At 42.2% G+C, this 25,240-nt stretch overlaps 1 protein-coding gene across 2 annotated transcripts in view; it reads left to right on the plus strand.

Moving 5' to 3' along the window:
* The first annotated feature begins 2,041 nt into the window (after window positions 1–2,041).
* Window positions 2,042–25,240, plus strand: part of ANKRD33B (ankyrin repeat domain 33B) — a 33,496-nt gene continuing 10,297 nt past the window's right edge. The window contains exons 1-2 of one of the 2 annotated variants that reach the window (XM_015854452.2): window positions 2,042–2,830; window positions 24,531–24,660. In XM_015854452.2, coding sequence (XP_015709938.1) covers window positions 2,402–2,830; window positions 24,531–24,660 — 559 coding nt within the window. In that variant the 5' untranslated portion in view covers window positions 2,042–2,401. The remainder of the gene's footprint in view (window positions 2,831–24,530; window positions 24,661–25,240) is intronic. The other variant, XM_015854451.1, reaches the window with a different exon arrangement.

The raw sequence follows: 25,240 nt of genomic DNA on the forward strand, positions 1-25,240 counted from the left end.
TTGGATGGGGCTCTGGGCAACCTGATCTAGTGAATGTGGAAGTTTGGTGGCCCTGCCAGGCAGGGGGGTTGAAGCTTCATGATCCTTGAGGTCCCTTCCAAGCTGGGCCATTTCCAGTAATAGATTTTGATGAGATGGTGATAAATAGTTCTAATACTAGGCTATTTGCTTTAAGATGGCAATCTTGATTTCTTGGTTTTTATTGCAAAATTCCTAAATACTAACACTTAACTCCAGTGACATTAACTGGTATCTGTTCTAGAAGGAAGGTTTGAGGCTGTCCTCTTACAGAAGCCATGGAAACAATTTCTTTCTGTTCAATTGAAAGCATTTTGCAGACTTATTCTATAGCCTTTCTTCACATTGTTCTCTCTTCAATTGCACACCGAAGCACAAACGACAAGAAACCCTGTTTGCCACGCCATTGAAGGCATTTAGAAACTGAGCATAATCTGGTTTGCCTGTGTGGCTGTACTCAAGCAGATAAGCATTGTGCTGGTAGGACCAACACTCTTCTACTTTTCCTGCTGCTCTGAGTTATCACAGGCGGGAGCCTTTCTGGGCACTGAGCTATTGAGGTAAGTTCTGCCTGACAGCAGTGCAAATGCACCCTGTCAGTATGGAGGTCTTAAGGAAAACTGAAGTTCTTCCAAAATACAAGTGGTGCTCTAAGAGGCAGATAGTGGTGTATTGGCTGGACAGGCGGCCACACCAGCTGAGTGGGAAACAGAAAGTTCTCTGCAGGGAGTCCTGAAATATAAGTACTGTCGTGCTGAAATTTACACCAAGTCTAAAGCATGCGATCTGGAAGCAGACAGATAGGAGTGACAGTGCCAGGGAGCTTTTCTTTACATGAAGACTTGACTGGATATGGGCAGCATCAGTGCAAGCATTGCTTTGAACACGAAGCAGCGATCCCCAGGATGCCTGGAGGTGAGGGAGCAGCTTAATCCCATTTCTTCCCGGGTTAGCCTCTTTGCAGAGGCAGCCAATCAGGGCGCTATCTGTTGCTAATTCTGATTACAGATATCCGTCTGCTAGACACTGAACTCCCCCCCTGCTAGGCCTGGCATTGGCAAAAGCCCCCTGACATGGTGGCAGTGCTGAGGTCTGGTTTGTATGGTGTACTCTTGCGAGGCAGTGAGCATCCATTACTCAGACCCTGTTACTCATGCTTCTGCACGACTTTAAATCCACATTTTCTTTTGATTTAAAGAATGTCTCCCACTCTGCCTCAACTCATTGCAAAATGCTTGTTTCCTTCTGCGTAGACATGGACCCCAGACAACTTCTGAAGCCTCTCACATACATGAGGTTCACCTCAAAATGCTGTTGAAACAATTACAGAATCATAGAAGGCTGGAAAAGACCACTAAGACCATCCAGTCCAATTGTCAATCCAACACCACCACGGCCACCCACCCATGTCCCTCAGTGTGACACCTACATCTCGAGAGCCTGCAGGAACACTGATTCCACCACCTCCCTGGGCAGCCTGTTCCAGCATCTCACCACTCTTTAGGAAAAGAAATTTTCCCTCGAATCCCACCTGAACTGCTGCAACTTAAAGCCATTCCCCCTCATCACTTGTTACCTGGGAGAAAAGACTGATCCCCACCTGACTACAACCTCCCTTCAGGGAGCTTTAGAGAGTGATGAGGTCTCCTCCTCCAGACTGAATGCTCAGACTAAACAATCCCAGCCCTCTCAGCCACTCCTTGCGCTGCAGATCCCTCTAAGCAGGTTCACTGCCCTTCTCTGGACACACTCCAGAGTCTCAGGGTCTCTCTTGTTGTGAGGGGCCTGGAATAATGTACAGTATTACAGGTGTGTGTGGCCTCGCAAGTGCTGAGTGAAGAAATGGAGTATCCCACTGTGTTGACTGGTAGGACTTCCCTCCCTGGACCCCTGCGCTAATCCATAGCATTTGGAAAAGAGTTACAGAACAACTGTGGCAACACAGAAACTCAGTTTGTGAATGCATCCCTCCTCCCAGTCTAATGTCTAGATGGAAATACGTGCCTGGCACATCTCTAACAAGCTGCAGTTGCCCCTCTCTCGGTCCCCGTGCCCACTGCACCTCCCACACGCGGAGGTTCCCCCGCTCCGTGCCGGCAGCCCGGCTGTGTGCCGCTCCGCCCGAGCAAATCGCATTGTCAGATGTGCCCTGATGTCAGCACGCTAAGCCCGAGCCCCAATCTGCTCCCGGGGATGCTGATCGGCTTACGGGCCAGGAGTTTGCCCGCCGCCCTGCCCGCATCCCACACCGGCCTCTCCTCGCCGGGCCAACGAGCGGGGCGCCGGCAGCGGCATGTCCCGGCCCGGGGGCGGCCGGGGGGCAGGCGGCGGGGTGTCCCCGCTCTGCCGCCGGGACGCCTAGGGAGAGGCGGCGGCAGGCGGCATGGTGCTGCTGTCGGGGGCCGGGGAGCAGCTGGCCGGGGAGAGGGTCTGCCCCGCGCCGGGCGCCGGCAAGGAGCTGCCTGAGGCGGAGAGCGGCTCCGAACAGGGGGCGGAGGGGGCTGCCGCCGAGGGGCACAACGATGAGGAGCAGGAGGAGGAGGAGGAGGAGGAGGAGGACTATGAGGAGTATGAGGACTTCTCCGAGCTGCCCGACACCTGCAGCATCGCCTCGGACGACTCTTTCTACCCGCCGGGGGGCCTGGAGGACGAGACGGAGGACAGCTGGTCCCTGGAGCAGGAGGACCGCGACAGCCCCGAGGCGCTGAGCCTCTTCCGAGCGTGCTGCACTAACAACGCCGTGGTGCTGCGGGCGCTCATCCGGCAGGGCCCCGAGGAGGAGGAGGTGCGGGAGACCGACCGCAACCGCAGGGTGAGCGGCACGGCGGGGCCGGGACGGGGGAACGCAGGGGGAACGCCGTGGGCTTCGGCTCCAGAGGCGCTGGGACGAGGCGGCACGGGACGAGGCTTCTCAGGGCGGCGATGCGGGTGTTACTTAGGGCTCGCTTCAGGCAGTGCCACCGTCCTACGGCACTTCGTGTCCCACACCTTGACGACGTGAACAACCGCTCAAAGTTTGTCCCCCGTCTTTCTTTCTGTCTTTCTGCATTTTGCTCTCTAAAAACTTTCAGCTTGCTCTCAGCCCCTACACTGCCAGGCAGAGCTTGCATTGCAGAAGTCCTGTGCTGAAATCAGACTGTTCTGAGTTTTCATTGCATTTGTTTCATTGCTGGTGGCCTGTTTTTGGATTGTGTGTCAGTCTGATGTTTGTGATTTGGCTTTTGACTGAGTGGTTTGAGTTGCAAAGGGACTAAAATATCCCAATAAATAGCTCAACTCCCCTGCAACAAACAGGGGCACCTACAGCTCCATCAGGTGCTCAGAGCCCCCCCAGCCTGACCTTGAGTGTCTCCAGGGACAGGGCTTCTGCCACATGTGACATATATGACAGCAAAAGATTATTGTAATACGTATATTTCAGTGACCTGATTCGCAGGGGATTTCTATGAAAGAGATGAATGCAACAAGTTGTATGAACGCGGCTGAAGAGGCAGCCAGCAACGCCATGGGGGTAGGAGTGAGCTGTAGAGCCTAGAAATGTTTTAAATCAACTTTCTGCCAAAGCCAACTCGTGTTGGCTGGTAACACAAACTGCAGGGACGCACTGGAGCAGGCCTGGCAGGGCGTGCTGGTGCACCTGAGTTTGAAGGTAGGCCTGAGCTCAGGCCCTGGCATGTAGCAACATTTCATGGCCTCCATCAAGGGTTACAGGTTCAGTGCTCCCAAAGTGCTTGGCCATAGGGCGGGTGGCACAAAAGCTTCTCTTTCTAGGCAGGAGGCTGTCACAGAAAAGCAGCCTCCTCCTCCTTCAGACTGGGGCTCAGGACTGTGAGCACAGCTGACTGCTCTTCCTTCACCGTCCCTCAGCCTGGCTAAACCACAAGACATGCTCCATTGGCTATAAGTAAAGTGCCCAAGAAAATAACTTGTGCATCTATTCACATCTGTTTTTTATTCTTCCTGAGACACCGTTGTTCAGAGAATCAGCAAATTCACATTATTTTGTAATAGAATAACCACGTTTCTGAAAACTTTACCTGACAAAAGGGAAATTTCCTTCATCTCCCTCTTGTCCCTGTGGAATTTTAGCAGCTCTTGAATTTGCCTGCTCTATAAAATCACTGCAAATGGCACATAAGCTAAACCTATTTGTACTGCCAGTAAACAATTGGAGTCACATTTTCCTCTTATAAGGTTATTTTAAATTCCTCAAATTTTACTTATAGCTTTCAAAGTCCACGGTGCTATTTGCTTACAATGCTATCTTGCATGCATTTATTGGAAAGTTAGATGCTTCTTTTTCTTTACACTGAGCAGATAAGGTGAACTTTTGTCGCTTCTCCAATTTTCTTTCTTTTCTGTTAGGCAGGAGAGAGAAGGATCGCCACCACCACAGTGTAGTGGTGAAGGAAGGGCTGTGCGATAAACTAACTGTGTTCACTGCTCTGATCTGCTAACTTCTATGTATGTACTACGCACCTGCATTTCCACAGTTTAATCTATTTTCCGAAACAATACTCTTTTTAAAAGTGCAATATATTAGAAAGCAGAAAGACAAGATCACGTTGTGATTCTCAAAGGAATTAATCTCCAGTTTCCAAATATAACACGAGAAAGAAACTTCCTAATGATTAAATCCTTAACATGAATTTGGGAGTGAACAGCTGGAGTTTTGGCATTGTTTTGCTTTTATATTATGACCTCAGCCCTAAAGCGATCTATTCTGTGTGCAGATTTAGGATTTGGAAGAAATTATTTCCAAAGATGCCAAACTCCAAAGGAAACTTCACATATTTTTCTTGATCCCTTTCATAGAAAGACACCGATTCTCTCCTTTAAGACTATTTTCCAGGTCTCCACTGTGACTTTCCACAGGATTTCTGCAGGAGGTGACTTTTCCCGTGCTGTGTTCATGTGTTGCAGGATCTCCCACGCAGGAACCACCTGTCAGGCACAGGTTTTCATTAAATCCACCTTGCTGCAGTAAACATTAAACGCACCATCCTTCACAACATTATTAGTCACCACATGCAGCCTCAGGACTAATGCCTCCCCATGTCTCATCTTCGTTGTCATAAAGGAAACAGCAGTTTATGTGCCATGATGTGTACATGCAGGTTCCCAAAAAGGTTCGTCCCTGCATCCTCTGCTGCTCTGCTGGCTGAGTATGGAGTCCAGAAAGGCCAGCTTGATGCTGCTTGTTTCCTCTCCTTGGCAGATCTGATAACAAAGTATTTGGAAAATGACTATGACAACATATAATAAAGCAATTGCAGATCAAGCAGGATTGCTTCTCTTAGCTTAAAGTATTTCCCTGCCTCATACTGGCAGTATTTACTGTATTTACCTGCCTCTCTCTGGCAGTAAAGAGTGTTCTGCAAATACATAGAAGATAAAAGCTTGGCTTCAGTCAAAATTCCTGACCTGACTGGGACCAAAGTGCCAGCCAGACATTGCTTTTCACCATGTGATGGGGGGACTGCCTTTCTTTCTTCCTTGCCAGCTGCATTTCCAGAATTGTAGTTATTTAAGTTGAACATAATATTAAATGCTGTCTGAAGATCAGGATTATGTATACTCAGAAAAACAGAGTTTTACATTTTGGTGTTAGCTAACCACATAACAAAATTTGCCATGCCAGGCAATGAGGAATGAGAGAAAGGGGTGAAAAGAAGGCAAAGAATATCCACACGACAGGTTTGAAATACTCACTGTAGCTGATACTCAGAATGGTTTTGTGTTAACTACCAAAGTTAGTGTGTAGTCTGCTTTACTAAGGATGCTGAAGGCCTATATTTTAGGGTTGATACATGTACCAAAACATTCTGTTGTAGTCTTCTTTGGCTTTTCATTTTTTGAACTGCTATTCAGTGGGGCTTTCACACAGTTTCATGCATACTCTGTAACCACGGCTAGAAAAATACTTGGAATTAAACAGATTATTGTGTAAGTATACCCTTATACAGTGGAGATGTTCTGTTGGGTGAAATAGAGGAAGATTTCCACTTTCTCCTTCTTTGCTTGGCATAGAGCAGTGAGTTTCTCCAGAGGATGTATCAAGGGTCTCTGCTGTGCTCGGACTCTGCCAGGTTAGTTACTGTCACCCTTCACAGGTATGCACAGTGAGCAATCTGTGGAGATGGCACCCGAATTTGCCTTTGCTAAAGGGATATACTCCTAAAATTGTGACTGAGGAGGGCACAGAGCCAGTGGTTCCCATTTCCTGGGTAAGGAAATACTGGGTTTGGTAAGACTTCTGCGGAAATCACCTATCACAAGAAGTGTCAGAGCTTGTGTAGCGGGGTTGTTCTTGCTGTTTTTGTTTGATCTGCATGATGTTCACCTGCAAAAAGGAAAAGCAGAGTATTTTGTAGTATTTTGCAGTGGGAGATAAGATAAAGGTAAAGATAAAGGTAGATAAAGATCTTGCCACATACTACTTTTTGGTTGTGGTGGCACGCAGCATAAGTCATCTCCTGTCAGAAAAAGGACTTGACAAATGTCATCAGATACACTGGTGGGAAATGTTTTCTTATATTCATAGATGATTTCTGTTTCAGTTCCCTAGTGTTCTCTCATACAAGGTATTCTCATGTGTGCAATTGTTTTAATGTCATGACGCTAAACCGTAAAAGGGAATTTTTTAGGGTGGAATTAGTTTTAAAAAGACCCTGAAGGCAAAAGTAATCTAATTTAAATCCATCAGAATAGTACAAAAAAAATCCCTAAATGCCCACAAAAAACCAATTCCTGGATATATTTACAAGTATATATTTTAAAAGGAAGTGAGTGAGCAAAAAACAAAAGCAAGGAATAATAGTTGGCAAAATACAGATGCTGCTCAAATCGGATTACAACTCAAGGGAAGCCATCAGAAAGGAGAAGAGAGACTATGGAGAATGTGAAGGTAATTGTCTATGGGGGAATTTGGTGAAATAGTTGGAGGGTAGATAGATTGTGATAGGACAAGAGGGAAGGGTTTTAAGCTCATGGAGCAAAGGTCTAAACCTTGGGATGTCAAGGGGAAGTTCCTTACAGAGAGAGCGGTAAGGTGCTGGAACAAGCTGCCCATAGAGGCTGTGGATGCCCCATCCCTGGAGGTGTTCAAGGCCAGGTTGGACGGGCCCTGGGCAGCCTGGTCTATTATTAAATGTGGAGGTTGGTGGTCCTGCCTGTGGCAGAGGGGTTGGAACTTGATGATTTCTGGGGACCTTTCCAACTCAAGCCATTCTATGAATCTATGATATGATTCTGTGATACAAATAGGTACATGGAGGCATTGTCAGAAGAGTACATGCAGGGATATGAGTGCATGTCATTGTCTGCATTCATCCAAAGAGAGATGAGGAATGCCTTCCTATGTCTAGAACAGAAACAAATCCTTTGACACGACTGATCTGTAAAAGAAATATTAGCATGGAACACGATTTCAATGGAGTAAAGGCAGTGGTTAATATGGATTATGAGGGTACTTAGAAGTAAATGGGAATGCAAATCTTTATCAGACCACTGGAAATGCATAATGAGACATGCTGCATCCTCCAAGAAGTAGGCAGGCAGTAAGACATAATTTGTACTTAGTGTCAAAAGCTGCAGTATCTAACAGATGTAGCTCTTTCTGAAAATAATAGATTCAGATTTGGAGACCTCATCAACCTGAGAAAGTTGTACAAGTTTAATCTAATTTCAAGCGAAGAACAGTTTCTTATAAGAATTTTGACAGACTGCTTCTTGCAAAGTATACTGAACAGGAGAGAGGTTTTCAGCCTGTCTGTAGCCCAGAAATAAAGGCCATAAAAATCTTTTGTTACAATTTAATCAGTGTTTCACATCAGCATCTGAAGTCACCTATTTGGACTTGCAGAGCTCAGTGATGCGGTGATGATCCTGGTTACCCAGTGGAGTACAGGTTAACCCCTAAATGTAATAAAATGCAACTGCTTCAAGCGTCTACATCCATGATGTGGAATATCAACAACCAAAAATCATAAAACCACGAGAAGTGGTATTCTAACAAGAGTGATTCCTGAGACATTTGTCACCAATTATAATGACAGATGTAAAATACCATCAATTATTATGTATAATGCCATTAATTATTCGGTTCCAGTTAGGTCATATCAGTTGTCTTTAGTAGAACACATCTGTAACACAGAAAAGAAATGTAACCTCGGTACGCCTTACTGCATTTTTCCAGTGGAGTCTTTCAGGTTTGTTTTCCTGTGCACAATGTGGCACTGCTAATTCCTTCATCTCATTGTGAAATGCAAGCTCATATTGCTGGCAGAGGACTGTAAAGGAATTGCTCAAAAAGGAGCACCAGCACTAATTTTCTCACTTAAATGTTCCTATGTTCCTTTTCTTGAAGTCTTGTTGAGGTATTAAATTCTCTCAAAATCGAGATTTAGATAAGTTTAGAGTTCTTGTAGTTTGATAAAAGGATCATTCGGAAGTAATGTGTAGGCATTGTAGCTTTCTACACAACTTCAAACAGAAGTTCCTTTTGATACTGAAGCTGCAAAAACCAGTCTGAAAGAACAGGAGGAAAGAAAGAGACAAAGGAAAAAAGGAGCTCAGAAAAATCCACGAAGAACAATTGTCTTTAGAAATTCAGTTTTAAGCTCTGTAGTTAAAGAGATGGAAAAAAGACAGTGATATTTCTCTCCTTGCTTATGCTGAAAATAAAGCCTCCCATGCAGAAGAGTTAGGTTTTTAACTGAAGCCTATTACAGGCTTTTAAAACTTTGGGACATGAAAAGGAAGGTTATTTTTCCTTTTTGCTATCAATCCCAGCAGTCATATATCTTCTTGTAAGAGGAAATAAGTCGTTTTTCATTATTTCTTCCTGATTCTGCTTTACCTCACTGCAATTTAAGCATTTCAGTTCTAATTGTTCAACTCCATGGAAAGTTACTTTGTACAGAGTATTAGTACTGACAAAGGTGCTTTAAAAGGAGCCCAACTTTGGACTGAGAATCCTCAGAGGATTTGATGGCTTATGTATTTCCATTAACAGGTTTTTGTTTTTAAAAGAGGATAAGATAGGTCCAAAATTAAATGAAGCTGGAGTTCTTTGCTGTTTTGTGGTGGCGTGAAGGCATTCATGTTTGAGTTATTCAGTCATTTTGAGTGAGCGCCGACAGATCCAAAGAACACGTGACTGTTGTGGGCAATTCCTTTATTGTTTTGATCCCAGCATTTTTGCTGTTACTAGCACACGTACTGCTGGAAGTGATTCATCTCCAAGCACCGTTGTTCTTCTGGCTTCCCCTCCTCAAGGTCTACAATGTCTGACTCAGATCAGAAATTTTTTAAGATTCCAGTAGTACTTCTTGTTCAATCAAAGATAACCCAAATGTCTGATCATAAGGGTGTTTCAAATGCTTAAGGAAGGAGCATTCATTGAGATAGGATACTATCCTGTATAGACATCACTTTTCAGGCCTCATGCCCAATCTGAAGCCAACTTTGAGTCCATTCATGCCTGTTGGTCTTGGTTTCAGAGGACATCTCAAAAAGGCTTTTGTGCTACAGGAAGCACTTGTATTAATTTTAGTCATATGGCCTTGTGTGTGTGCTTGAAAATAGCATGAACTATGAAAAATAAATACCAATAAATGCTGAACAAAGAATGCAAGTAATCAGAGCAGATTTTTTGATCAGGTGCATTTGAATCATAGCATCATAGAATGGCCTGTGTTGAAAAGGACCACAATGATCATTGAGTTTCAACCCCCTGCTATGTGCAGGGTCGCCAGCCACCAGACCAGGCTGCCCAGAGCCACATCCAGCCTGGCCTTGAATGCCTCCAGGGATGGGGCATCCACAGCCTCCTTGGGCAACCTGTTCCAGTGCGTCACCACCCTCTGAGTGAAAAACTTCCTCCTGTTACCTAACCTAAATCTCCCCTGTCTCTGTTTAAAACCATTCCCAAATCCGTTCTACTGCTCAAGAAGTGGTATACTGAAATATAAAAGACATAAAATTCTGTTACATCTATATTTTTGCGATGATTACCATACTGGGTGATTTATCACAATAGTATTAATGTCTGAATAGTATTTAATTTTCACAGAGAAGAATAATAACAAGACTCTTGCAGTACTTTACAGATGTGATTTGTTCGGTTTCAGATGATCCTGATGTGCACAAGGTTTATTTTAAATTACATCTCATTACAACACGATTTTCTTCCTCAATAGAAAAGAGATACCTGATTACTAACTAAAATTCACTGCTAATTTTGAAATACAGTTCAATTTGGAAAGCATCAGCAGCCTTTGAATGTGGAGGGTCACACTGGACCATCCCATGCTGTTTGTGCATAGCAAGTATCTTTGACACTGGAGCTCCTGTGCAGCCACGCTCAAGTGGGCTGGGTCTGACCACAAGTGCTTCTACTAAATCCACTTTCTTAGTTTTGCAACAAATTGCTCTTTTTTTTTTCATGTGTTCTTCCTGAACTGTCTGTTCTGGCACTGAGGAATTAGGCTTAACTTTTGTCACTGAGGTAAAGTTGCACAAAATACACTAAAAACTTCTGGTAGTGTTTTTAAATAGAAAATAAAATCCATGGACTGTGTGACAGCCATGAGGAACTCCCAATGGCTTTAACTGAAGATAGGATTTCACCTTTAATGTTTTTATAAATAAAGTTACTCTCAGAAAGTTATGCTGTTGAATTATTTAAGATGTTATGTCACGTAGGTGTGGATTTACCCTCTCTGAGGGTTCTTCCATTAATAAAGCCCTCCAACCTTTGCTAGATACACATGTTTAGCATGCCCAGTAAGTTACATTAAGAAATAATTAAGTACCATAGTTGTCACAGAGCTTGTAGTTGCACATCTGGCAGAGAATTAGCAATTCAAATCATATCCACTGTGGGAAAAACCCACAGTGTGGAAATAGTTCCCTTTAGTTTTTTTTCTTTTTCAGTTCTATTATTTCCTATCATGTCTGTTAAATTCCAGAGGGAGTAATTTGAAAGCAAGCTGATTCGAAATGGAAATGACGCACGATCGGGCTTTTGTTGCTTCACGCTTTTTGGATGTATAATGTTTGGAGCCCAACCCTATAATACTTAGCCCATCTAGTGATATGTTAAAACTCTCTTACACGTGTCTCACGTTTTTGTGTGGTATTAATTTATTTGTTTTTGTCTTTTGGCTCTTTGTATGCGAGGCTCTTTCTTCAGAGCAGCCTGTGGGAAGGGTAAGCTAACACTGAGGCCCTGTCAGCCACCCCTGCTGTCCCAGATGTGTGCCTGGTGGGAAGTCATGTCTGTGTTGTTACTACATGGCCAAACTGGTACATAAGCCACTGTTTTGGACTTTTGGAAGTGGGATGGTGGCAAATAACAGAATATATTCAGTACATTCACAAAAAGCAGAAGTCTGGCATTTATTTAGAAAGACTAGGTATCTTGTTATAGCTCACCAAGCCACCATCCTCTGGCTGCTGACTGAGTGGAGAACTGACTTTTCCTTGCCCTTTGCCTTTCCTCTGTGGGAAGGATGCTGATGCTATTTTTTGCTTTGCTTCATTTTGCTGCTTTGGGAACTGCTGTTTTCTCCTGCTGCTTTACAGGCAATGGGCATTTCCCAGCCTGGAAATTCTTCCTCATGGGAGTGTAACATGTTCATATATTCCTGAACATAATTGTGAAGTAGGAGCCTTAACACAGTACTAGTAGATCATCACCTTGCTAGTGCCTTACCTGAATTAAAACAGCTTGTATGCAGGTTGCTGAACACAGATGTCTTGGTGGATTTATAATACCTATCTAGATACAAGTTCCCATGGAGGGCACTGAATCAATGACACAAGTGTGGAAAACCTGCTGCAAAAGCAAGATAATTTGATGTGACAGACCAGAGCTGCCTCACCAAGTCACACCTGTTACAAGAAGTATAGTTGCCTGGAGACTCTGAAAAGTTGGTTTTGAATTTTAAAAATCAAGCAGATACCACGGGGTAATCATTTCATGGATGACATGCAAACCATGAACAGATCTTCCTCCAGGAATGTGAATTCAAATGAGAAACAAAAAAACGCCTGGAGGTTTCTAGTAAGGTGATGCTGCTCCATAGTACTTTTTGTACATCAGATCTATCACTGTCTGCTGTCCCTAAAGCTATCAAAAGCAAAAAATACTGCTGCCTTTCTTTGGAATTGTAGTACCTGAACTTAAACGAGATCTGCAATAAGAAGATGCAAAATTTGTAATTGTAAAAGTCACGAGAAAGATGTTTTGCCTGATGAATTGCAGGTGAAATGTGACCAAGCTTGATCATTTTTTTTGTTTTCCATTTCGTTTGATGATCTTTGAGGTCTTTTCCAACCTGAGCAATTCTATGATTCTAATATTTCTTTAAAATGTTGCCCTTCTCATTTGTGCAAGTGAAGGGAGATCTGAACAAGCCTTCCTTTTGTTTTACTGCGGTGCACATTTGCTGCACAAACCTAAATCACCTGGCTGAATTGTAAATAAAACAGCTTCGCAGCCTGTCTCCATATCAGAGCATTTCTGAAGTGTGATGAAAATTGTACTACCCTTGATAGGGAACATAGAAATGACTTGAAAATTTGGTTATAAATTATTGAATTATTATAAGTTATTACTGGATTATTATAAATTATTATTATAAATTGAAAATATTTTAAATCTCCATAAGCCTACTGACAATTTTGATCTTACGCAAATGTTTAGACCAGAGAATTGAGATGCAGAAAGCGCCACGCTGATGAAGTTCCTCATACCACAAACAATTTAATGTGAATCAATGAAGATATACAGAAGGCAAGATGCTACTAAATCAATAATTTTCAATTCTGGTTGTAAAATCTATTTTCCTCGTTCACAAGTTTCAAAAAGAGAAGGAAATTGCAAATAGGCGTCTGGCAGAAACAAGACCAATATTTCCTCAGTGTGCTTTCTAATATCAATTTGAGTTTTACGAGTTAGCACACAACTTTTTACAGAAAATAAATGCAACAACTCCAACTCAAAAATAGAAAGGATCATAACCTGAAAACAGTGTTTTCTTTGAAATCATTATGGCACCCATTTCGTTCTGTTATTGCTCCTGTATGAATCAGTCTCACTGTGTGGCTTGATACCACTTCAACAGACCTGCATGTCCATCCTAAGGCAAGGAAAAGGACTTGAGGTGTCATTTGGTAATGCTGGGCACAAGACTCACGGAGTTCTGTATTTTCTCTCAAATGAAGCATCCAGAGGCTTTGAAGGCTCCATAGTAAGCGCATCACTTCACACCTCTTTGAGACAGAAAGCAAAACAGAAAATACAGACTGCAATGCATTTGCTTTTGTAGAATCACAGAATTTCCCAAGTTGGAAAGGACCTTTGAGGATCCTCAGGTCCAACTCCTGGCTACACACAGCACCACCCAAAATTTAGACTCCGTGTCTGAGAGGACAGTCAGATGCTTCTGGAGTTCTGTCATCTTGGGGCCTGTTCCAGGGCCTGACCACCCTCTGGTGAAGAGCCTGTTCTTGATATCCAACCTGACCCCCTCCCCTTTCAGAGATTATAGCTGAAGAAACAACATATGTATAGAGGTGGTGGCAGCGAAGGGTGTTGCTGTTGCACCCCAGCTCAGCTCCATGGGTAGCACAGAAAGGCTGGACACCTCCAAGGGCCACTGGTTAGAGTGGTCTGCTGCTGAAGGAGGATGGTTTATACTCCATGTGCTAAGATATGGCACCACGACAAGACACCACGTGCCAAAAAAGCTATAGAATGAAGTGTTCACTGTGTAATACCTTTGTTGTGGCCTATGTAAGCATCAGTCAAATTCACTTGATCTAGTTTTGCCTCAGACTCCCGCAGAACAATTTGCTTTGTCCACAAGTGTGAAGGGTTGAGTAATTGCTATAGGAACAAGGTCTAAATTTGTAAAAATGATTCTTGTTAGTAGAGTAGAAATGTCTTTTTTTTTGTTGTTGTTTAAGGTGACATATATAATTAAGCTACGTGGCTGAAATTTTTCATTTAAGATGTCATACATCACTAATAACTAAATGCCAAGTTCATAATAGAATATTTAGTTACACCAACACACGCTGCCTCCCTTTTAGATGCATAAATACTCCTTTGTATACTCTTTATTCCTCTTTAATGCTAACCTTTCTGCACTTCTTGGTGAGTTTCTTTATCATGGTTTTCATCTTTACGAAATAGAAACAAATTGCCCAAATTTTCATGGAATCACCTTTATAACGCTTCTTCAAGGCAATCTGTTTCTTTGTTTCCATTTCTTAGCTAAGTGCAGTGCTGTGGAATTGGGAACCACAAAAATGAAGAAAATTGTGTTGACAGGCCATCTCTGTGCTGGCTCAGTGGGCTCGTCTCCAAGCAACCAAGTCAGTTTCTACCAAAAGTCTTCTTTTACCATTTAGGAATCCCTGTTGCTGTTGGTAGATCTTCATTATATCTTTAGCAGAAAAACATGTCCAGTTCCTCAAGCTTGCCAACCTTTTTGCTTGGATTCGGCAGATCAGCCCTGACAGCTTCTGTGACCTAACACAGTGCTGAGCTGATGGGAAGTGTCCTCCTGTAACAGAAAAAGAAAACATTCTGGGAAGTGACACACAGAGCTAAAGGATTTACAGAGCTATTTGCTAATCTCTTCTTCTTTCAAGATGGCTGCAGCTAAACGTGCGGTTACATGAAAATGTTAGACCTGTAATTGCTGTGGTGTTCAGCAAACTTTGAATACCTTGTCATGGTACTGTTGTAAGATTAATAAGGTCAGTAAAGAAATAGGATAATGAATGTTTCTAACAGTTACAAAAGAGGAAAGACCCGGGCATGAAGTTTATTCTCTTTAGCATTTGCAAATTGCAAATTTGCAATTTGTACATTGCTTGAAAATTGCATACTTGGTTCAGAAGTTCTCGGCAAGAATGGAAGATCTCCAGTATTCAAATAGTATGGCTTTCCTGAGGCTGAGTTCAAGCCTCTGTCCTCATGGAGAGCCAGCTCTCAGTGCCGTTTGTGGAGCACTGGTAAATAGCAGTGTAAATACCGGTGGTGGGAAGGAGTGAAAGAGTTCTTAGAAATGTGAGAATTGTGGTACGTTCCTCCAAATTTCACAAGCTTAAATCCAAAGCTGTGAGTTTTATTGGATAAATTTTATATCAATAAAAATCCAGTTGTTGGCCTCCTGCATGATTAGCTGTAGTATCCCACATAGAGCTACATAGAGCTTTATTTGTTACATAGAGCTGTAGGATTACAGGATTGCAAACCTTTAGTATCACAGGACCTGAAACTCATCCATACATCCAAAATCCACTTTATGTCCCTATGTGAAAAACAGACATTTCTCATCAAATGGATGCTTCTATTGCTCAGAGAATTTTTTATATATGTATAGATACATATTCATCTTGCTTTCTTGGGAGAAAGCAGGATGGGGCATAAATGATATGACATCCAGTATTGGTGAAATTGGTGCACATCCTAGATAAAGGAAGCTCTTTCACTGTTGAATGCATAATGATAAGGGCTTTCAAGGACCTGAATGGTTGAATATCAGAAGAACATTGTCACTTGCACTAACTGATGATAATCTGAAGAGGCAAGCTAATGGGACAAACATTATTTTCATAGCAGTGGGTTCTTTGGTTGACAGTAGTGAAAAAAAACCCAAAAACCTGCTGCACCTGGAAAGCCTGTTTCATCTCTATCATTAATACTTCAATACACATTTATTTCCTCCAGAATAACAGTAAGTACCTTCTGTGTTTTGTGAATGGCTCCTACTGATTGTTGTTACCATGTCATCCTCTTGACTGAAAAGAGGACGTTGGTTGTTGCTATATGGTAACTCATCTATAGTGAAGTGTTTGAGGTGAATCCAGAGTTCCATGTGCATACAGGATTAAATACTAACCTTGTTCTGCCCCTTGTCCTGTGGTAGAAGGGCAGCTGACCTTCTCCCTTCTTTTTGTTCTCACTGTGGTGGGAAATGTTTACTGCAGCTTCCTGGTCCATTCAGTCAGCTCCAAGATCAATAAGGCTTATTATTAGAAGATCTAAAATCAATAAGGAGGGTTACTATTAGAAGTGCCATAGAAAAAAAGGAACAATGAGGTACAGTGAACAGGAATGAAGATATGAGTGTGTTACTTATCCATTGATGTTATTAAGTAATGTCAAACAGTGGATTAAGAAACTGATCTTATTGCTCTTGCAGCTTCTTAAGATCACAAGGTGAAGGAGTGATACTTTTGTGTGTATTGTGCAGGCAGTCCTCCACCTTTAGCATCCTGGTAAGGGCACACAGTTGCTTTTTTGTTGAGTATAGGGACTCTGCAAGGAAAAGTTTTCATCCCGTTCTTCCCTGTCTCTCTGTGGCTCTGTTTGGTGCTGGCAGGAGCAGCCTGAACTTGCAGCCTTGTGCTCCTGAGGAAGTGTTCCCTCCACACTGTCTTAAATCCATTGTCTGTTGGAAATGCTTGTTCATAGCAATGCCTAATAATGTTGCACTCCACTTCAGTATCGAGAAATACATTATCCTTGTTGACAGAGTTGTTTACAACCCTTGGAAACCTTGATAAATGTTGTGTGGCAAGCCAGTGGTATGACATGTAATTTGAGACTGAGATGAGCTCACCTTTACTGGAGCAGGATACTGGTGTCAGTGGGAGGCTGCTGTGCTGCCTCCTGCAGCTGGTGGGTTGGGTTGCTAGTGATGATATGCCCTGAGTTGCTGACATGGGGTCTGTGGAAGGTTCAGAAGACCCTGTATCAGCATTCCCTCATTCAAATGAAGTTTACCATTTATACTATTTTCTGAAGTCAGACCTCTTGCTTCTGTTTCGCAGATGTCTTCCCTCTTTGAAGCCTGAGAAGAGTGACCCATATGTTGCATGCATACTGAGAAACAGTCATAGCGAGGAGGATTGTATACATTTGGCTGACATGTATTGTGTTTTATTACTGTCAACACTATCAAAACTTTGCGTTAACATTTGACAGTATTAACACTGATTAGTATGTGCTATACAAACAGTGAAGCTAGGATTAGTAAGGCTGCATTATTTGTCAGAGATCATCACTGCTTAGTAGTTGTACCTGACACGATGGTCTAAATAAATGGAAAATCTGAAATGTAACCTGATAAATACTGTTACTTTACAGAATCACAGAATTATCAAGGTTGGAAAAAACCTAGAAGATCATCTTCTAGTCCAACCATTACCAATACTTCCCAGCTAAATCATATTCCTCAACACAACATCCAAACGTTACTTTCCCTACTGTCTTCCCACAGCATTTTCTGTCCTTTATGGACAGGCCTCCCTAAGCCGTAATGCAGAACCTTTCCTCAGCATTAAAATCCTGCTCTGTTTTCCATGTTACTGTATCCAGAGATAACTTCCTCTTTGTGTATGGCTAATGGAATTACAGTGGCCTATGGTACCTCTACTGGATGAACTGTCAGTTCATTTTAAGTACGTGTTATTTGTATTAGAAACCATTTCATTACGGCTTCTTTGCATATTCCTTTCCTAAAATTGTACCCTTTTTTACCTTCTGCTGTGACCTGTGGTGTCACATACACTGTGGGCTTAACTGTGTGTTATATTTCAAATGTAACTTCTATGATTATGTTCTCTCTTCTGTTCTGTGAAGGAGTGATCCCAGCTTCCTCCCTTTCCACACACATTTCTTCATGCTGTTTATTGGTTTTGTTGCACAAGCCTGCTGTCACTAGCAATGGCATTTCTCCCACCTGTTGGAACTTAAGGCTGATCAGTACATTCCTAATATAGTCTCACCAGCTGTCGCTGTAAAACAATATATTTTTTTATAAAGTTGGTCTTTAGTGTGAATGTGTATACCTGCTAACGTACTGATCAAATAAATTAGTTACATCTATGTATTTATAAGCATGTGTATATTTTAACAGAATGACATTAAATTCCTAATTCAGCAGTCCCCCAGCCCTATGCAGAAGGTAACACAGGTAAAGGAGTTTCCTTTAGAAGATAAGCTGCGGGAAGTGCTCTTGAGCATCAGGTTGCCTCATAGGAAAACCAGGAGAACTTTCTGCAGGAGTGATAAGGATAGAGGACTGGTACTTTCTGTGTAGCAGTCTCATTCTCTTCTCATCAGACTTCTCAGGGGTGGAAGGCTTAATCGTGATAAGACTCCTGTCAGGTTATTCAGGTTTGGCGCAATCACAGAATTGTTAAGATTAGAAAAGACCTCTAAGATCATCTAGTCCGAATGCCAACCTATCTCCACGGTGCCCACTAACCCATGTCCCTCGGTGCCACATCTCTGTGTTTCTTGAAAACCTGCAGGGACAGTGACTCCACCACTTCCCTGGGCAGTCTATTCCAGAACTCTTTCTGAGAAGGAATGTTTCTTAATTTCCAACCTGAACCTCTCTTGGCACTACATAAGGCCATTACTTCTTGTCCTGTCACTGGTTACTTGGGAGAAGAGGCTGATCTCCACCTCTCCACAACCTCCTTTCAGCTGTAGATAGCCATTAGGGTCTCCCCTGAGCTTCCTTTTCTTCAAACTGAGAAATCACAGTTCCCTCAGCCGCTCCTCATCAGACTTATGCTCCAGATCACCAGTTTCATTGCCCTTCTCCGGACATGCTCCAGGGCCTCAATGTCTTTCTTGTAGTGAGGGACCCAAAACTGAACACAGTGCTCAAGGTGTGTCCTCACCAGACCTGAATACAGAGAGATGATCACTGTATCTGCATATGCATCCTTCCTACTGGAACATCTCTGTGTGTTTGTTTTCCCCTTTGTGTTTCCCTGACAGCCCTGAGCAACAGCTTCCAAGGGCTTCTGTCAGCTGCTGGTACCACTAGTAACACTGAAACCAATGCAGGCTGTGCATGTTGGTAAAGAGAAGTCACTCTGATGTTAGTGCCCGTTCTCATTACTTGGTTCATTACACAAGTGGCAGTGGTTTTATTTGTTGTGTAAGGCAAGCTTTTGCGAGCTCATTCAAAAATGAACTTTCCTGAGACTATTTTTGGAGGTGATTACCAAGATTTAGATTAGACTAGATTAAGTAAGGGCTTTTGCAGAGATGATACATCTGCTAAGCTATACCTTTACTTAAAGACGTGCAGCCTGACTGATAGAGGGGGGATTATGAAATGCGTGAGTTGAGCATATCCCACAAAATGGAGGGGGAAAACTGTGGCTCTTCATTTGCATGTCTGAAGACTGGGATTCACCCTGTAACACAAATCAGTTTGTAATGCTGAGAAGTAAAGGTGGCATTTTTGTACCTTTAATGTTCAGCCACTGGAAAGTGTAGCGCCATTCAAGCTTGCTTTTGTTGCCAGGTTTTGCTTTAGGCGCTGTGCTCCTGTGCAGATCATTGAGAATTGCACGCTGCTGCATCCCTCTGCACCAGAACACCTTTCTGCACCTGTCTTGATGCTTTCCCCTGCAAAATCAGCATTTCCCCAGGCCAGGTGCTGGGTTTTGACCTAACAGTGGTTGAACAAAATTCATTTAAATTCCTGACTTGTTTTTTTTCAGCTTCCCGACACAAATTTGCACATGGCTAAGCTGTTACAGCTCTTTCTCTCAAAGGTCAGCCTGAATTATTTTGTACAGATAATGTTAAAGCTTACGCGCCTGATGGATTTCTGAGGCACATAACCACCACTTCTCATGGGACTGATGACCCAAATAATTACCTCATCTCAGTCACCGCTGATCTCATCAACTAAACCAATTACAATATAAGCTCAAGCCACTTACAAAAGTTTCTCAGATTGCTTTATATGGACTGGAAGATGTTATGCATTGCACACAAATTAGTACATAGCTGGTAGGGAGGTTCAGTGCTAAATTTTACTCTCTTTTACTGGGACGCAAATGAGGAGCTTCATCATTAACCTAAGTGCCATAGAGTGGCAGAGTAACGGAGATCTGCTTTTCCTTCAGATAACATTAGGGGATCTCTTTTGCAGTACTTACTCTGATTTTTTGGCTCTATGTAATTAAAAAGAGATACATTTTTGTGTTCTTTATAACACAAAATATGAAGTTGCTGCATTATTTTTTATTTTAGTAAACCAACGAGGAACAGTTTAAAACTTCCTGTTACTCTATATTGTTATTTTTCTTCTGTTTCTATTACTTGTAATATTGCTTGTGCAATATGCTTTTAACTTGGACATAATTTTCATACCTCTCTCTGCTTATGATGATGGATTGTAATGAATCATTATCATTAAATTCAATTACAGGCTGGTTTAATCTGTTAAGCCAACCTTGCAGAATTGTCGCTAATTGTCACTAATACTATACAGACTGCTCACAAAACAAACCGGACAGTTCTTTATCCCCAAGCTTAGAAAACAAAGTGGTTAATATTAGTTCAGCCTTCTGCTGGAAACTTTTTTATTCTGGGATAATAAGCAAAAAGCTATAATAATCTTTTTTTATTCTCAGCATCTTGGTAGAAAATAAGTTGCCTGAAGAGATTTTTTTTAAAAGCTAAACTAATTGTGTGCTGTATGTGATTTGCTCTGCTGTTCAGCTTGAGTTGCTTATTGATCCTCTGGTGTTTTTCTGATCTCTATTATCCGTAATGATCTAGTTTACAAATAGCATGACATCTGTATTTCTGTTATAATATCTGAGTTACAAAATTGTCTCCTGAGACATCCATTGTCTCACTTAATCAGACTTGTTGTTGTGTCCTTAGCCGACAGACCCAAGCAAGACAGAGTCTGATTTTGTAGTGGCATCATTATTCAAGTCTTAAATGGAATCAAAGGCACATGAAGACATTTCAGTTTAAAATGAATGACGAGTTATCTCCAGCTATTTTATTATATTACAAAAATGCATGTTTCAAGGTAATGCCTCTATGGGAATTTTTAATAAATATTATCTCCCCAGTTAAAGAAGAGCAGTGTAAATCTCTTGGAGTTCTTAAACACAACTTGAGGGAGATGCAGCAACTTGTGGTTAACTTCAGGTAGTCCCACGCCTGAAACTGTCCATTTGACTATCAGCCAAGGATATTTTACTTATAATACATGGAAAATTGGGACTGACTGCTTTGCAAGATAATCTAAATAAAACACTGCTAATTTTGCCTTGTCAAAGTGAAGTGAAAACAAAGGTTCTTTTCAAAATGTTAGTTACATAAACATAAGAAATGTCATACCATGCAGAAAAACTGTGGGGCAGCTCTGTGAAATGCTAAATATTTCCTCAACACCTGGCAATATCATGGCTTCTAGTTGAAAAAAAAACAAAAAACACAACCAAAACCTGTTACTGAGCTCAGTTTCGATATCTCTCCTCTTACGTGACACAGTCTGCAGTAAATTTTAATGTAGAAATGATGGATGATGTGATTTCTTGTCTGTCACATAGAAACTGTATGTGATATTTGAAAAAATGAAAAGGATCTCTTGCGCTACTCAGGGAAGCCAACAGCCCAAAAATCCAAGAGTGAAGAAATCATTTTTCTTATAGTCCAGAAGCATCACTGCCATTTTGTGTTTATGGTTTCCTCAGCTCTTCTTCTGTACTGAGGATCAAAGCAGATTTTTTGTCTGTTGTGCCTCAGTCTTGGTAGATGACTGGCAGCAACCCTGGCTCCCAAGCAGGAGAGTACAGGTGTCAGCCAGCAAACCAGCCCTTGAGAATCAGGAACGTTGCGCTTGCATGGTGGGATGCACCAAGGGCTGTTCTTTCTGGTCACTGATTATTCTGGTTCTGCCTTTGAGAACAGTTTGAGTTGTTAATATATCATTTCAAATAAGTGGTGGTTGGGGATATGTGAAAGAGAAGGGAGGGAAAACGTAGATGAAGAAAGGCTGAAGTCTTAGAGGAAGGAATATGTCTGAGAATTTATAAATTTTTTTAAAAAGTTATTATTTTCTACATACTCTGACCACTTCACAAATGCCCTAAAATCATTTGTATGAGAAGCAGAATGACTGATAACCTTGGTAGAATTGTAATGAGTGAATGGGAACTGCTGAGTCATGGCCTGAACCACTGACTGATCACCTGAGGCAAGCACTGGGTCAGCCCTGGGAGCACAGGTGAAGGCAATTCAGCTGTGTGACTGGAAGGGGTGGAGCCTGGCTGCACCTCTCCTAAACCCTATTTCAGGGCTGACTGCCAGTAGGGAAGGATTTCCTTCTGGGGATTCTTCCCTTTGGAGTTTTCTACTGCGAGCCTAAGACACAGGTGAGCATCTCATTTATTTTAGATTGTCTCTTTTCACCACAGAAATCTAACTGTAAGCCTGCAAAATACCATCCTAACCATTCCACTCTTCTAACTGTACAGAATCACAGAATCACAGAATGACCTGGGTTGGAAGGGACCTCAAGGATCATGTAGTTCCAACCCCCCTGCCTAGCAGGGCCACCAAACATACACATTTACTAGATCAGGTTGCCCAGGGCCCCGTCCAACCTGGCCTTGAACACCTCCAAGGACGGGGCTGTAGAAATGAGATTAAAATGTCATGTCTTGTGTGAGGATAATCAGGTTGTTCAGATTCAGGATTTTCTAGATAAATTTATATGTAAAGCTTTGTTTTTTATCTTCTGGGAAACATAAGATGCACAGCTGTATTATGCTGAGAACTGCTTTGAAACAGGCTTCTGCTGTACCAATTGCTTCAAGAAACTCTTTACTGAAAGAAATATTGTATTTGTTTTATAATTATTAGTTTGAGATTTTAGGAAGAGCTCAAAACATATAATGGCTGTGGATAGTTGCTACAAGAAATGAAAAATTTCTGACTACTCGCTCGTATTGTGGTGGGTTGGGTGTGTGTGCTGGCCAACACTGGTGTGTATTGAACATAGGGAAATGGACCCTACATACTGTAGTAATTTGAGTGTATCTGAATAATCCATCGGAAGAGAACATATTTTTTTAATGATCATTATCTGAGGTCATAACCATGTGTATCTATGTATCTTTAAACAGAATTCTCAGTTTCAATAAAATGCTTTGAAGTATTACAGGTTCTTCATAGGGGAAATGAGAGGTTTTATAGAGGAGTGTTGGGTTTTGTTTCATACTGAGGACAGTGGTGAGCAGAGAATAAAATAAATCAGAGTAATAATCTTATCTAATGATGTAATTCAAAAGTATTGTAGATAAACTGTGAGCGTCCCAAAGAGCTGGCATAGCCTCCATGTCTTAATGAAGCTGGTTGCTGCCTAAGCCAAAGGAGCAATCCAGAATAAGAGTGAGCCAGGACACTGAAATATTTATACCTGGTTATAATGACAATAAATCAGAAACCACAGCTGTGGTCATTTGTTGAATGGCTCTGCCTCATATTTGTCTATAGGGAAGAGAAATAAAAAGAGTGTAGAGGCAAGAGTGGCTTAGAAAAGGGATAGAGGAGTCAGGTTGGGCCATGCTGTCTTTTCTACTTTGAAGGGCTTTAGTGTTGCTTTTTTTTCCCCCCTTATATTTCTTTTCATAACCAGACTGTATTTCCTGCTACTATTTGTGGTGGTGAGCAGGCAGTGCATCTGGGCACACAGGGACACCAGAAAGGCTGAGATGTGCATCTCTCCCCATATCCTTTCAGTAGCCAGAAACTGATGCTGATCTCAGGGCAGTGGTGCTGGCCATATGGGGCTGCAGGAAGCTTTGGTGTGTCTGCAGGTGACTTCACTTGGCACCTGTCAGGTCCGCACACATGGGCATAGGACTGCTGAGACATCCTGACGACTAGGGATAATGGGTTTAATCACTGTGGTCAAGCGAGTAGTCAGAGTTAAGCATTGCAGTTCCATGTAATTAATGACAAGTGTACTTTGATGCATTTTAGAGAAGGTCCCTGTTTGTTGCCATTGAGTGATGGGCCGTCTCAATGCCAAGCCAAGTTTTGAGGTTCGCTTCCTGGCTTGGCTTCCTCCTATAAACTGTATGGCTTCCAGCCATCATGAAGCACATTGAACGGGAACTCTGACAGCAATTATGTTTATCAAAAATGTTAGGTTCTAATGGCAAAGATCAAACATTAAAAGATAGCAACAGGCAGCAAGAGCACAGTTCTCCCTAGTGCTAACCCTGCGGAGAACAAGCTTGGTTTTTTGCAGAATTAATATTCAGGTTAGGTACAATTCATCCTACCTGCCTGGTTCCTTTTATTGTTCAGTAAAATCTGATTTATTCTCATTTGGATACAGAGTATATAGCTGCGTAAGTGTAAGACTGTTAAAAACAGTTACTTTCCAAGTAGCACAGTATAAAGCCTACTGCCAGAGGTATTTCTGAGGTATGGCAAGCATTATTTGCCAAAGGGCAGAGACAGAAAGCTGTGTTTTGGATCTGAATGTTGTGCCTGGAGCTAATCACTAGTTATGCTGATACCTGCTCAGTTCTTCAGTCTTAAAAAAAACCCATGCCAATAAATGAAAAGCATGTGAATGTGCTTCCTTGGTGGACTTTCCTGAGTCTGGTAAGCCTAACTCTTTCTGTTTTGCTTACAGAATGGTCTCATCGTTGCCTGTTACCAAGGATATGTGGATATTGTCATAGCCTTATCGCAATGCCCTCATCTTGATGTGAACTGGCAGGACAATGAAGGGAACACAGCCCTGATCACAGCTGCTCAGGCAGGTAAGGACCTTCTCTGCCTCTTGTATGGGGTTTTAGGAGGGATCCATGCTGTCACTGCTATTTTTAGGATTCTTTTCAAAGCCTTACAAGAAATCAGGCTGCATGAGACTCTCCTGGCCAAGCCTGCTCCCAAATAAGCTTGTTATTATTCTTTTAACTAATCAGTCTAAAGCAATAGTTATCCTATAGACTAACAGTGAATAAGATATACATCCCCACCAGATGCTATTAAATACTTAAAGTGTGCCCAGAATGTGCAGTCCTGCATGATTTGGTTCCTTTAAACTCATTTCCCATGTTTGCTCTGATGAAAACCCAGTCCCCACTGCTGTACCATAATGTGCCATATTTCTGCTCATAGCTCTCTCTATATCTCATGCTCATTGCACCTTCCACAGTGGGTTTGTAATGACTGCTGACTGTAGGAAAATGTACCATCATTCAGAAATTTCAGTGTACATCTAAAAAACATTTCTAGTGAGTAACCAAACTTTGCCCTGTGTTGCACCTGGAAGTGAACTCTGCTAGAGAGCCCTTGAAAGAAGGAATTGCAACCACAATTACATTCATAGCAAAGTTG

This window comes from Coturnix japonica, chromosome 2 (genome assembly GCF_001577835.2).
Source record: "Coturnix japonica isolate 7356 chromosome 2, Coturnix japonica 2.1, whole genome shotgun sequence".
NCBI classification, from domain to species: Eukaryota; Metazoa; Chordata; class Aves; order Galliformes; family Phasianidae; genus Coturnix; species Coturnix japonica.